At 28.6% G+C, this 14,556-nt stretch overlaps 3 protein-coding genes across 4 annotated transcripts in view; 1 reads left to right on the top strand and 2 right to left on the bottom strand.

Moving 5' to 3' along the window:
• Nucleotides 1-446: 446 nt before the first annotated feature.
• Nucleotides 447-3,686, bottom strand: Nsun5 (Nop2/Sun-like domain containing protein 5). Its single transcript, XM_011498387.1, has 6 exons — nt 3,563-3,686; nt 3,193-3,338; nt 2,839-3,109; nt 1,596-1,852; nt 1,393-1,508; nt 447-1,237 (listed from the first exon to the last, which is right to left on the bottom strand). Exons 2-6 carry the CDS (start codon nt 3,331-3,333, stop codon nt 580-582), a joined length of 1,443 nt encoding a protein of 480 aa, XP_011496689.1. The 5' UTR covers nt 3,334-3,338; nt 3,563-3,686; the 3' UTR covers nt 447-579.
• A 2,990-nt stretch (nt 3,687-6,676) lies between these two features.
• On the top strand, nt 6,677-9,014 carry LOC105361629 (probable 28S rRNA (cytosine-C(5))-methyltransferase). The gene is made up of 6 exons (XM_011498881.1): nt 6,677-6,869; nt 6,952-7,091; nt 7,343-7,613; nt 7,686-7,942; nt 8,088-8,203; nt 8,298-9,014. The coding sequence occupies exons 1-6, from the start codon at nt 6,815-6,817 to the stop codon at nt 8,863-8,865; spliced, it is 1,407 nt and encodes a 468-aa protein (XP_011497183.1). The 5' UTR covers nt 6,677-6,814; the 3' UTR covers nt 8,866-9,014.
• Nucleotides 9,015-12,843: 3,829 nt separating this feature from the next.
• Nucleotides 12,844-14,556, bottom strand: part of LOC105361271 (FYVE, RhoGEF and PH domain-containing protein 1) — a 7,832-nt gene continuing 6,119 nt past the window's right edge. For both annotated transcript variants that reach the window (XM_011498384.1, XM_011498385.1), the window contains exons 6-7: nt 13,598-14,046; nt 12,844-13,173 (exon numbers count right to left, since the gene is read on the bottom strand). In XM_011498384.1, the coding sequence (XP_011496686.1) occupies nt 13,086-13,173; nt 13,598-14,046 (537 nt within the window). In that variant the 3' untranslated portion in view covers nt 12,844-13,085. The remainder of the gene's footprint in view (nt 13,174-13,597; nt 14,047-14,556) is intronic.

The raw sequence follows: 14,556 nt of genomic DNA, 5'->3' as shown, positions 1-14,556 counted from the left end.
AGATTAATCAACATGACAATTTAAAAATTAAATTTTCAAAGTTTTCAAGTTTAAACATCGTATTTTTTATTTATAAATAAAAAATGTCCAAAATTAGTGAAGGTAGTAACTAAATACATAGAATTTTCTTATCGGTGTATGAATTATCACGGATATAAAGGAACAAAGATTGCGAGTTTTATCGCGAGTCGCGTGCCTTGCAGAAACTTGTGATAAGCTGGGCTATTAAAAAAATAAAGGAGGGAGAATTACAGGAAAATTATTATGCTAGAAATTTCATTTAGCTCGTACATTTCTTCTTGCACGACACGAATCGAATCAAAGCACAGCAGCAAAAAATGCTTACTTTCACTCTATCGTCGAATAATGCTGTTTCTTTCAAATGATGAGGAGGAGGAGGAGGAGGAGGAGGAGGAAATAACGCTTAATATTTAATATCACTGTTATTTAACATCTCAAGCGTAGTTTGTTTCCATATTTATTTAGTTTTATAATGAATTTTCATAACCATTGTTCCCTCTCTTCTTTGACATTTTATCTATAATGCTTTTTAATATTTTTCAAATGAATATATTTGCCTTACTCGAAAGATTTCTTTTTCCTTTTTATTGGAAGCTCATTGTCCTCCGTACTTTTTAATTCGTTATTTATGTTCGATATTTTACACGTGTCAGAGTTAAGCTCTACTTCGTCTAATACTTTTGTTTTTCTTTTAAACATTGCCATAAAAAATCCGCGGCATAAATCTTTCTCTGGTAGTGCATACAAACATTTATTGCCATCGACAGTGTATTCCGATGAACCAAAATTGTGCCATTCGTTCTTTAATTTCTTCTTTAAATTAACAAGTTTAAACATATCGCCAGCTCTTTTTAAGGCAATATCAACGACACTTTCATTCTCTTCCAAATACATTGAACATGTGCTATAAATTACTTTTCTTACGTTTGGAAAATTAAGAAGAGCGTAAGTAAGTAACATCGATTGCACGTACTGCAATTTTTTCAATCGATATTGCAATTGTTGGCTATTTTCTTCTCTAGTTTCAATTCGATCGATAATTCCAGAGCCAGAACAACTCGGATCTACCAAAATGTACTTGACATTTGCATACTGTTCCGGTGATATCTTTAATGCATCGCTTTGAACAGTTTCGATGCATTTTGCATTAGCGAGGCTAATAAATTCACATAAGTTCTTATATCTATTCTCGTTCATTTCGACTGCATAAATTTTTCTACAATAATAACGTCATACATGCATACATACATACATACATTGATACATACATACATATACATACATACATATATATATATATATATATATATATATATATATATATATATATATTTATATAAGTATATGAAATTTTAAAAAAAATTGATTCACCCATTGTTGTTAATAATAGCTGCAAGATGAGTGGATTTCATTCCAGGAGCAGCGCATATATCCAAAATTTCACCACCAGGCTTGGGATTTAATATAAATGCAGGTAAACAACTAGCCTAAAATAAACATCAGCAACTCGGTAATCATATCATATTCGGTATCATATTAAGTACGTAAGAATATATTATAATTCTAATAAATACCTTATCCTGTAGTAATAATTTTCCTTTCAGATGATCGGGATGATCGTAGAATTTCGTACCAGGTGGAAAAACTAATACCTCTGGTATGTGAAAATCTTGTATGAAATTCTCATTCGTTAAGCTTGACAAAGTTTCTAGATGAGAAGTATAATTTTCACATCGAGGTAACAGATTCCACCCATCGTTATAAAAAGTATCCAATACTTCATCGATACTTGTTAATAATGTATTAATGCGAATGTATCGTGGAAATTGCACTAAAAGATTTTATTATTTTATTATATTATTTCAAATAAATTTACGTGAATAATCGTATACTAATATCCCTAAATTTGTTTATTACGTTTAAACAAAATTCGAATATCTCAGAAATCATTTGATTGATTAAGACCAATGTAATAATCGGATAGCACTGCTCGATTCTGTTATTCAAAATCGTTCGATCGATCGGAGTTTATAAAGTCTACGTCCACTGCCTTTAAGCATTATATCTAACCTTAATCTTTATTTATAATTGATCGATGGAATTATTTTTTTCTTGCAATTAATTAGTAATATTATGATTAGTAGATCTGGCGACACATCTATAAATTCTCTTTATACTCATCATTAGTCGGATAAATCACGATATAATATATTAAAACTACTTTAATTAAGCCTTCCCTAACTCAAAAAATATTAGTATTCAATTTTACGCTTGAATAGATTATTGCACAACAAATAATTCGTTTATTTCATATTATGCAAAAAAAACTTCATTAATTCTTAATCGGTTTTCTTATTGCCGTCGTCCAAAGCTTCAGAGCCTTCGCTGTGCGCCGATGAGTCGTCGTTTTCATCCTGTTCGTGTAAAGCCTGATACGCATATATACCGATAATTACATTTACAACAAGAACTGCCGCTATTATAGATATACAGTTTGTCACAAATCTTTCTGTATGAAATTCCGATATCATTATATGCTGAACACCAAAAAATGCTATAAACGGCAGCGTAAACATGGCTATGCTATAAATATAAAAAGTTCCTAAAACACGCACAATATTTGACATTATGAACGACGATTCTTTTTCTTTTTCGGTAACTATATTTCTTCTGTTTTTTGGTACAACGTAAGATAAGAAATTCTTTATTCTCGAGTGTCTTCTTGTCTGTATTCTATTGTTACGAATGATTAAAACCATTGGACTCAATTCTCTGTAAATTAAAAGAATATATATATATTTGAGATTTTACATTTACCTCTTTTGTTGTCATAGGGATCTACAGTGGCATCCAAATTTTGCTCTAAACTCTGCAGCAATTTTACTTTATAGCTTAAAATAGTTTCAATAGGTTTGGCATTAGATTTCAATTCTTTCTTGCCCCAAAGTAGTTCTGTTATTAAAACTTTTGCTAGCCAACAATCGAGGCGTGGATTATCAATAAGAATTTTATTCTGATCAATAAGATAATCTAATTTTTTGGAATATTGCAATGTGTTTGACACCAATGCGTAGATCCCTTGGACATTCTAATTCACAATATTATCACAATCTATTAGACAGATTTTGTTCGTGCAGTGTCAACAATGATAAAAATAAATCTCTTACTTACTGGATGATTCAACTGAGAAATCAGAGTTTTAAAACTTGAACCATCTACAAAGACTTTTTTAACTATTTTCGAGGATTCTTTATAAAGTCTTGGTACTCTTACCGAATGCACAAACCCTGTAGACATATTCTCTTGATTCATTGATCCTAAAAAGAATTAAAATAACAATACTAGATGATATTATTATATATAAGAATATTGCAACATCAATGAAAATTGGAATAAGCAATTATAAATTAATTATGAATACAAAAACTTTACATATTAGCATAATTGAAAAATTAAAATACTCGTTATAAAATAAAAATTTATATGCATTTCTTCATAATTACGCGTAATATTGATAATTAATAATATGATTAATACTCACTTAATTATTTGATGATGTTGCAGCATAAATAAGTAATTATATATCAAACCAGTTTTTATATCATAGAATGCACGTGATAAATAAAAAGATTTTCTGCCTTTCTATTTTAGGTTAGAAATTGTACAATGGCCAATGTGCAAGTTAAAAAAATCAAAATAAATCTCTGTTGATAAAGTAGAGAGAGAGAGAGAGAGAGAGAGAAAATGAGAGAGAGAGGGAGAGAGAATGAGAGATATTGTTCCTCGCTTACCAAGAATTACATCCTCAAATCATAATTCATTCTTACAAGGGTTTTGTTTTTATATTTTATAATCATAGAGTTGTTGTGACGAATTGATAGAAAAAATTTTTATTATTAGTTTTTTCACGCGCTTTCTAGGAATTTATTTATGTTCTTCATCTATTATAACAATTATAAAATAATTATTATAAGCATAGAATATTAAAGAAATTGGGAAAAAATGAAAATTTTTAAACAAAATATAAATTAATAACATTAGGACGTACTTCTAATAAATTGTTATTTAATGTTTCGATAAATGCATAATTTCAAACGTTTTAATATTGAAATCTAATAATCCTCGATATTATTATTATTATTTTTTTTTAAATATTATAATAGCGCCTCATCGTTAATAACGATAATTAGATTCATTTTTTCAAACGATAAAACTTCAATCTTTTAGAACTCCTTTTTTTTAGATCTTTAATAGAAATCGAAAGAAACGAATAAAAAAATAATAATAAATAATCATTCAGACTTTATTTTGTCATTTTTATTAACAAAATTTTATTGTCTTTATTGTATTTGATGTATTTACAAAATTTACAGAACGAAGGCTTAAATGGATTCTTTAAAATATTTATATACACTTCTCATTTCTTTGTATATTCATCCTATAAAATTTCCATACGCGAACATAATGTTATGCATAAATTTATATAGATGAAGCTATAATCATTGTCTTTTCGAATAAAATAACAATTCTCCACTCTAATAAAATATTAAATAAATGTAAGCTGCGAAATTTTTAATATTTTCTCTTACAACTTAATGTTGTATCGATGCAGAACCTTACGCGTTTGTAAAACTATTTTCAAAATGCCATCTCCTCTCAAATACTATCAATAACATCATTTACATATATTTATTTCATTTCATTAAGTATTGTGTACCTTTATGAGAGAATAAAAAAAAAAAAAAAAAAAAAAAAAAAAAAAAAAAAAAACAATAAAACATAACACGATTATATTTTTACTATTACGGATATATCAATGTAACAAATATCTCGTGAATGTTTATGCTAAAAATATTCCTACTGAAAAATTATACGAAACCTGGTAAACTTTCGCTTAAGCAGTCTCTTCTTATAAATGATTCTTTAATATATATTGTTTTTTCAGGCGAAAAGATGATGAAAAATACAACTTTCTGATTAAAAAAAAGAACATGGAATCATCCATTCTTAATGAATAAATGTACGTTAATACTTTATTTTTAATTCATCCAAGTTTTTACTCACAAATATATTGGTAATAACACAAATGTGTTATTGTTATTTGTGTTATTGCATATTTCATATTTATATTTATGATAAAAAATATTTGATTTGTCATTAATTCTTTTTACAAAAAGTAAATATCGTTACATTGTTAAACAATACGGAGTATAAAATTTTCTTAACACTTATTTTATCCTTTATTTATTTATTTATTAAATTATTAAAAAAAGTATATAAATCAAATTTAGTATTGAACTGAATTAAGTTTAGTTATACAATTTTAATGTTACGGTATTTCGTACAACTTTTTAAATTATTATTATCGAATAGACTGGCAAACTTCTTAAATTTTATTATATATTTAAATGATAAATGAATCGTCGAAGGCTGCGAGCGTAGGTGAGACGAAACTGTGAGAAACGATGTCGAAATTAACGTTAGTAAGATATTTCTTCGGAATAATTTTGATAACAAAACTTTATTTCCCATGCGATTCATTCGTCGCGAAAAATGAAAATGAAAATCAAGTTTTAATTTAATACTTGGAATAATACGAAACTCCAAACCTAAAACACTATTCGATCTCAAAACACAATGAAATTTGAAATATATTTGATTCGTCCTACCTACATTGTTTTTCGTACATTTTATGTGACACTGACACACTTAATTTATTATTAAAAAACAAAAAAAAAAAAAAAAAAAAAAAAAAAAAAAAAAAAAAATGGTAACAACTGACGCAATTGTCACGAGTTATAAAGATCGGCCGAGCTCTTTCTATCAGCAATTTAGCGATTCTGTTAAAATTGCAATTGAAATTTAAATATCAAATTAAGTGGCATATAAAACTATAATGTAATATGTCATGGGTAGTTTTTGTTATTTGTTATTAACTCGATTAATAAACTAATAGTAATCTAATGGCTGAAATAATCGATGAAATAATTTAACTGACCGACTTGACTCAGCCAAGACCTTATGATGATAATGATGATAAGTGATGATGTAGTGGACAAGCGCAAATCCTAACTTTAAATCCAGTAAATTCCGTCGTCGTTGCATTACAATCATCACAATGTAGGTAATAATCGTCAACGAGCAAGACTTTAATAAGGTTCCATCAACAATTCAAACTAAGCACCGAGCACCCGGAGCGCAAAATGCGTGTTTACGAAACAATCGATGTATACATAAAGCAACGACCCCCATTAGCTTGAGGGCGAACGATAGGAGAGACAAAATCAAGGATCGATTAACTGAACGAGTCGCCTTCTTCAACACTCCAGTGTCAACATCGTCTCGAATGGCCACTTATTTTATTATACTCTATACGCTATATTCACATATTTAAGTTATTATTATATTTTCAAGACCACTGAAATGCCTATGTCATACTCTATACGATTAGTCGACCGCGGCAAGTATTTTTTAATATGAAGACGATTATCTTGAACAATAGCGACAATACGTTTAACCAAGTTATCAAATAAATAAAGGTTTGTGATATGATAAAAAAAAAATAAAAAAAATTATTGGCAAACCATTTGTTTATCAGCAGTTTTTTTTATTTTTTTTTTTTTTTTTTTTTTTTTTTTTTTTTTTTGGACTTTTACAGAGCAAGGATAATTGAAGAAACGTGTAAAAAAATGTACATAAGAATTATTTTAAATTATTAAGTAATTCATGAAACAGTTTTAGGGGAAAAGAACAAGGATAGACTTATCGAGTCATTGTTTTATATACCTTCCTCATGGCTTATCAGAATTATCATAAAAATGTTCCTCCAAACATTATACCTCAAAAGCGTAAGAAAATTAAAGCATTGATAAATCTTTTGTAAGTCACTTGCGCGCTATTGACTCAATTAAATTCTGCACCTTCCTGCAGGCTTGATATACGAAAAATATAATCATCCCAAGTTGATAAAACCATTATCTTTAGAATATATTAAAGCTGCAAAAGCCATAAGTATAGTTGACAAGGAAAATGTGACGATACAAGATATTCTTGATCCAAGTAAAAGTAGAGTAAGTACATTGCTTTAAGTATTTGGTAGTCGATAAATCTTAAACTGTCGCTTAACAATTCTCTCTCATTACCATTAGCGAATCAGTTTTAATAATCAAGATTTACTTTTTCAATAAAGACTTTAAAAATTTTACACATCAACATGCATTATTGTTATAAGCAGATAAAATAAATACATTATCATAATCTATTTTTAAGTAAAATTATAATTTCTCAATCAAAAATAATCAAATCAAAAATCATGTTATAGTTCGTTAGTGATGTGTACAATTTAGCGTCGTTAGCTATTCAGCGAAGTTCAGAAATAAATTTTCTTCTATTCAAATTTGAAATATTGACAAACAATGAATTTTTGGATCCATGGATAGCAAGAGTTTTAATAGCTGAATTATTATGGGGTAAACAATATCTAAAATCAAATGCAAAAGAAGCAGAGACTATCAAGTATTATGAAGAAAATTTAAGAGAAGCATATGCAGAAGTGACAAGTGTTATATATAATCCACTCGATAACAATAAACGTAAACTTAGTACTTTACAATAACACGGCACATTTGTTATGCATTAATTATTGAGAAATCCATTTATTACAGTTAAACTACCAATTTACGTTCGCATTAATACATTAACAATATCGATAGAAGATACTCTGCGTGCATTTTGTAAAGAAGGATGGAATCTCTTACCTCGTTGTAATTCATATTTAGATTACTTAAATACATTAACGAATTTATGTAAAAATGATTTTGTTAGAGATTATCATATTTCTGAACTTCTTGCATTTCCACCAGGAACTATACTTTACAATCATCCTGGTTATATAAAAGGCAAATTTTTGTTACAAGACAAGGTACGTGTTTTCTTTTCTTTTCTCGTCTTTCTTTTTTTTTCTTTTCTTTTTCTTTTACTTGAAACATTAAGAAAAGAGAGAAGGAGAGAGAGAGAGAGAGAGAGAGAGAGAAAAAATCAATATATTAATTTAATTTTCTTGACAGGGAAGCTGTCTGTCCAGTTTTTTACTAAATCCAAAGCGGAACTCATTTGTTTTAGATTTATGTGCTGCTCCTGGCATCAAATCTAATCACCTCGCTAATATAATGGGAAATAGCGGGTAAATATTCAATACAAATTCATTTATAGATTGTATACGGATAATTGGCTTTATGATTATAAGTTAATGCCTCTTTTCTATCGAATTCTTGCAGATTAATTTATTCGAATGACATTCATTCGGCTAGGCACGACGCTTTATGTAACCTGCTACAATTAACCGATGTTAAAAATGTGAAAACATTGCAACATGACTTCTTAAATATTAATATTAGTCATTATGAAAATATTAAATATATTTTAGTCGATCCTACTTGCACGTACTCTGGAATATTTTTCGAAGCTAATAAAAGTAGCCAGAAAGGTCGAATACAACATTTTCAATATTTGTTAAGTATGATACTTAGATATACTCTTCAAACATTTCCAAATGTCAAAAGAGTTGTATACACAACTTGCTCCGTGTATGCGGAAGAAGGAGAAATTGTTATAGATGATGTACTCGATGAAATAGGTAATTCGTATTATCTACTCGATATCAAAGAAATGTTATGGAACGAATGGGAGAGTGTAAGTTCTGTGGAGTATGCTTGTGGTGATAAATGTTTACGAATTGTGCCAGAATTTGACCTCTGTCAAGGTTACTTCATAGCAGTATTTGAAAGAAACTTCGATGTCCAAGTTCCACCATTCGTTAAAAGATTTAAGAAAAAACAAAGATGAATAGCGATAATAATATAGTATACTTGTAGGTGATAATGAACTTTCTCTGCAATTTGTTGCATTCGATTCGTGGCGAACAGATATATTAGATTACAATTGAAAATAAAAGTCGTAAAATTATCATTAAGACAATTATATTAAATTCGTAACAAAAGCAAAAAATGACGAACTTATGAAAGGTCAAAAATTATCAATGAAAATTGCAATTCAAATACAAATAAGGGAATAATAATTTAACGATTATATACGAGATGATAACTCGGTTAATGACATCCAGGACTCTTATTTATGGGGGGGGGGAAGTAATCTAGGTGATTTATAAAAAAGAAAAAAAAGATGAATATATTATTTTCGTTTCGTAATATTATTAAATCACATGAAAGATTATTTTATTTAAAGTTGTTGAAATGCTTACTTGTTAAATATTTTTTACTTAATGTATAAAAAAATATAATAACATTATTTAAATTCTCAGCTCCACCTGTTATAATCCGGCTGTTTATAAAATTATAAAATTATTTTATAGAAATGTAAAAAGTACAAAATATATCTTTAATTCTTAAGATAATCATGTACTTATCTATGTTTGTTATCGAATGTGACGTCAAATTTTATTGCCAAAAATTTCTTTAAACGATTACGATATTATCATTTATATTTTTTATGTGTGCTTTATTTTAATTTAGCATGCCTCTGCCTTATTTTTATTTAATAAGATATCTAATTAGACTATCGCGTAATTTTTGTAATATCAATTACGTTATGAAATTTCATACTCGAAACATTTTAGGTAAAACAAAACTATTGTCATACTTTCCTTAAATGGAGAAATTGCAATGAACGTAAGAGGCCAAAACGAATTTCCTTATACTCCTCAATCAAGCCATGCGACTAACAAATTCAAGTACCAAACACTTACTCGTTAATTTCGATCGCATAAAAAATCATTTTTAATTTATGACATTATAATCAGCAACCACAACTACATTCTTCGAAAGAAATGGCCAATTTAATCATTTTCAATACTTATTCAAAACGCCGAAGTATACGTTTTTAAAAATACATTATTGTCTTGATATGGCATTTCGTACTTATTGTTAATATCCAATCGTTTTATCATTAGATTTTCATTCATTAAATAAACAATTAAGATTGTTAAACCTTCTTATTACTGTAACGTGCATGATAATGTAAATGCTTGTGAAAATAGAAGAAAGGAAGAAACGTAGATGCTTTTATAAAGAAATGAAGTAAAAAATTTAATTTGGTTTTCTTATGTGACTACAAGGGGAACTTGCTTGCATCGTTCCAGAATAATTTGTAAAATAAAACTTAATTATAAATAAATGTATATAGATTTATAATGAAGTGTATTTGTATGCTTTATAGTAACTCAACCTTAATCCTTTACGTAATTTGCACAAGATAACGCACATTCAGAAAATTGAAACTAATATATTACGACTTAATTATAAAATTAAATATTTAATAATATTAAATAAAAAAGAAGTAATTATTAATTTAAACAAAAATATTATAAAACAATGTAAACGTAGATTCTATACTATGATTTTTTTTTAATTTATATATACAAGATCTTGTATTAAAAGTACTCGAATCTTTAATAACATTGACTGAATGTATATAATGTATTTTACCATTAATCAATCAAAATATTGGAATCTGGTACGACTGGAATAATAATAGTAATTGATTCGTTTTAAATTACATATACATATACATATGCACCTAAAAGGCGTACTTAAAAAGTGTACAAAGAAGCGAAATGAACAATTACAAATTTTATAACGAATAAAATTTCAACTTATTTTTAATGTCAAAATATTGTTAAAGCATAAAGACACGAAAGATATTTTATTAATATCGATGTCATTACTTAGATCTTACATTTTTTCAATCATCTGGCAAGCCTACATTTTTTTAATATATGCGTATACAATGTTTCATCTTACGTTTATCCTTCAAATTTTTTATTCCTTACTTTTATCTATAAAGCTAACGCCCCTTTAGAAAAAGATCCTTTAATTTATTAAGCACTTTTTAATAAAATCAATTATAATAGAAATAATATTAATTTTGATACATTTTATATCAACATTATAGTTTTTATAGTAATATTTTTAGCATAAAAAAATGTTGATTAAGTAAAAAATGAGGTAAATTATTATTCAGGCTATTATAGGCATTAAGGGGTAGAAATAAACGTATAAACTTTAAATATTGTAAAATCACTGGTTTATTTTTATTGAAATTATTCCATATATTCAGTTAAGCATATCTTTTAAGGATATATTTTTAAACTTAAAGTGCTCACTTTTTTTTTTTTTGTAAGAATACATCGCTTTTATAAATTAAAAATATAATAAAAATCATAATTTTGTATATGAATTACTAATTGTTGCTTTAATTATTTAAATGATAGAATTAATATTAATACAATATCGATAATATCCAGCAATTTAATAAAATTTGTTACTGCAAAATAGACGTGTCCCATATTTGATAAAATTATATATTTCTCTTGTATCTCTCGTTAATCGTAGCGGTTCTTTTTTATTACAAATTAAATGTCTAATTTGATCTCGGTTGATAGAATCGCACAGACATAACATTTAAATATAAAACATGTTTATGTGAGTTCAATATATAAACAACATGATTTATACCTTCATTAATTTGACACATTATAAATTTCGTTACGAGGATATTTTTCGAAGACATTGGTTCAGATAAATCTAATCACAATATTAAAGAAGCATATATAAATGAGAACAAGAGTGAGTATTCGCGAGAGGCTACCGTCATTTTACGAAGTCTACATATATGTGTGTGCGCGCGTGTGTGTATATATATATATATATATATATATATATATATATATATATAAGCGAATAAAGTAAGCTAATTTTAATTAGATATGAACACAAAAACAAATAAATAACAATACTAGTAAAAATTTAATTTTTCGTAGTCGTGTTAGCCCAAATGATGTTTTATTTGAAATTAAAAATACTCTTTTAAAAAGAGAAGAATAGTGGACCCAATTTTTATTTAATGATATTCCACTTTTTAATACGAAGCCTTTTCTTTTTAAAGACTAATAAAATACTCATATTTATTAATGAATTAATCAATTCCATTAATTACGAACGATAAATTAAAAAAATTATTTTAAATACTCGATTCAATTTCATGAAGTTAATTATTAAGCTCTCTTTCTTGTTTTAATACATGATTTAAAAAATTAAAAAATACAAAAAAAAAAAAAAAAACTCGTATCTACACAGACCTATACACGCTATAGTTAAGCAAATAAAGAGGTATATTTCTGAATACCAGGACGAATAGAATTTATTGCATAAATCACAGAATTTGATAATTGCGAGCTGCTGATAGAACACCAAAGCTAAAAATTTAACTGCATCTCGTGTTAACGTTAAATCACTCAATCCAGCGCGATTTTATCCATAATCTATATAATAATAGTAGTACTATCAATTACAGTCTATCGACTCTATCTTAGCTTTATATTCCGCTGATGAAACGACGTATATAATTTTTAAATAGATTATAACATAATATTACAAAAATAACAAGCGCCTCGCAGCGATAATGAATTATTCGGTGATTGTGTGACCGTAAAAAATCGCTTCATATGTATAAACAGACACGATATATAAAGTCTCTAATATTGGCGTTGTATTAATGAGATAAAAATTTGTTTTTACTCTTTAACCGCATAACAAATAACTTCAAAAGTTAAATATTAACGCAGTATGTAGCATAACAAAGAAGCTTAAATTGTACTTGCACGTATAAACTTACAAAATTGACTGATACTTTTTTGTAATTTTTTTTCTTTATTTGTTTTTTATTTTATTATTTATTATTTATTTATTTATTTATTTATTTATTGATTTTTTTTTATTTATTTATTTATTTTTTTTTTTACTTTGTACATACGCGACACGACCACATTTTGTCTAAAAATCTATCACGTATGTACGATTTTAATATTGTCCTATAATAATGATCATTTTAAAAAGGACATAATTTAACAATACTTAATTGTAAGACTATTTACCAACACTTATGTGCTACATTGTTTCGACATTAATGTCTCTTTACGCTCTATGGAAATTGGCTAAGTTGCTTAATACAGTGCAGAATACTTTATAGTTTCCGTCTTCGGCATGGTATTATTGACTGTCGTGTTGTGCGCTTTTAGCTTCGTTCATGGACTGAGGCAATTCGGCTTTCGTGGCTAACTGTAATGCGTTAAGCCATCTGAAACATAAATGTGTTAAATGCTCATAATTTCGATGGATTTTGATGGAGGAAAAAAAAAACAAAAAACAAAAAACAAAAAACAAAAAAGAAAAAAGAAAAAAGAAAAATGTACTCGATCGAGCAAGCTAATTTAGCATAAGAAAATTTCATCGAAATTCCATAATTCTTAATAACGCGTAATGTTTCAAAATGCTATTACATGATACGGAAAAGAAAAAGACGTTCGTCCATTATCGTTATGATAGGAAGATCGAATGTTAGCTTTTGTAAAGTCTAGCTTTTAACCATTTTAGCCATTGTTCTTGAAATCTTGAAATCTTGAAATCTTGAAATCTCGTAAAGTCATCATTGCACGTAATGGTAAAAGCTTCGCAATGGTAAATGCAATTTTGCGTTCAACAAAATAGAAAGCGACATTCACCTCTCCTTGTCCGATTGCGACGAAGCCTGAAGATAGTAGGACTTGCGCGAGTGATGTATTTTAAAGGCCCGGATGCGATCCTTCGTGTTGAGGGGATCCTCGTCGGGGAGGTCTGTACCCTCGGTGACGGTGAAGCCGGGCATGGGTGTGGCAGTCATCGCCGTTCGCTCGCTCTCCGTCTTGAACGTGTAAAGGACAAAATCAACGTGGAGGGCGAACCAACGCCTCGTCCAGGGCTTGCTCGCCTGGGTCTTAAGGAGAAGGTAGCCGGAGAGGACGGAGGCCGCCCCGGCCGCGACCTGGAGCAGACTGGGCGCGGGGCCATTGGGCGAGGAGGGCGAGGACTTGCTCATGGGCTGCGTCAGGGCGGCGTGGCAGAGCCGGCAGACGCGCATCTGCTTATTGTCCTCGAACATCAACTTCTGATTCGAGCATTTGCTGCAAACGACCTGTAAATTAAAAATTAATATTTTATAATTCAACCGAATTTATCAAACCCACGTTTTATCAGGCATTATCGCGTGATGTCATTGATTAGCCGATGCAAGATTTATGTATTAAGACTGTCGATTCGCTTATCATTTTAACGTTTGCTTTGAAAATATGTTGTCGCATCTTCCCGTTATATCCTTCATAGTGCATTCGATAGTTCTAATAAAAGGAAATATAAAAAAAAAAGGAAAATTACTGATTATTAAAATAATCGTAAAACAACAATCAATTACAAAGTGAGGCTAAGCTGAAAAAAAATTGGAGAAAAACTTTTGTTTAACCGCTTGAGAAATCCATTGTATATATAATAAAAATAAGTTTGCCGACTGTGTTGATCGCGCGAATGCACCGATGCGAATCTTCGAGGCGAATTAAGGATCGGTGCTTATGGTGAAGAACGGTGGTGGTGAATTGGGGGAGGAGGAGGAGGAGGAGGAGGAGGAGGAGGATGAGGAGGATGAGGAGGA

The sequence above is a fragment of the Ceratosolen solmsi genome, unplaced genomic scaffold (genome assembly GCF_000503995.2).
Source record: "Ceratosolen solmsi marchali unplaced genomic scaffold, CerSol_1.0 scaffold30, whole genome shotgun sequence".
NCBI lineage: Eukaryota > Metazoa > Arthropoda > Insecta > Hymenoptera > Agaonidae > Ceratosolen > Ceratosolen solmsi.
The sequence above is the reverse complement of the archived record's forward strand: the minus strand, read 5'-3'. Positions and strand labels throughout refer to the sequence as shown.

Coding starts and splice junctions, on each gene's coding strand:
- LOC105361629 (XM_011498881.1), top strand. CDS start 6,815: ATGGCTTATCAGAATTATCATAAAAATGTTCCTCCAAACATTATACCT. Junction 6,870..6,951: donor AAACATTATACCTCAAAAGC/GTAAGAAAATTA, acceptor ACCTTCCTGCAG/GCTTGATATACGAAAAATAT. Junction 8,204..8,297: donor AATATAATGGGAAATAGCGG/GTAAATATTCAA, acceptor GAATTCTTGCAG/ATTAATTTATTCGAATGACA.
- Nsun5 (XM_011498387.1), bottom strand. CDS start 3,333: ATGAATCAAGAGAATATGTCTACAGGGTTTGTGCATTCGGTAAGAGTA. Junction 1,853..2,838: donor TCCCTATGACAACAAAAGAG/GTAAATGTAAAA, acceptor AAAATCTTTTAG/TGCAATTTCCACGATACATT. Junction 1,238..1,392: donor GCTATTATTAACAACAATGG/GTGAATCAATTT, acceptor TTATTATTGTAG/AAAAATTTATGCAGTCGAAA.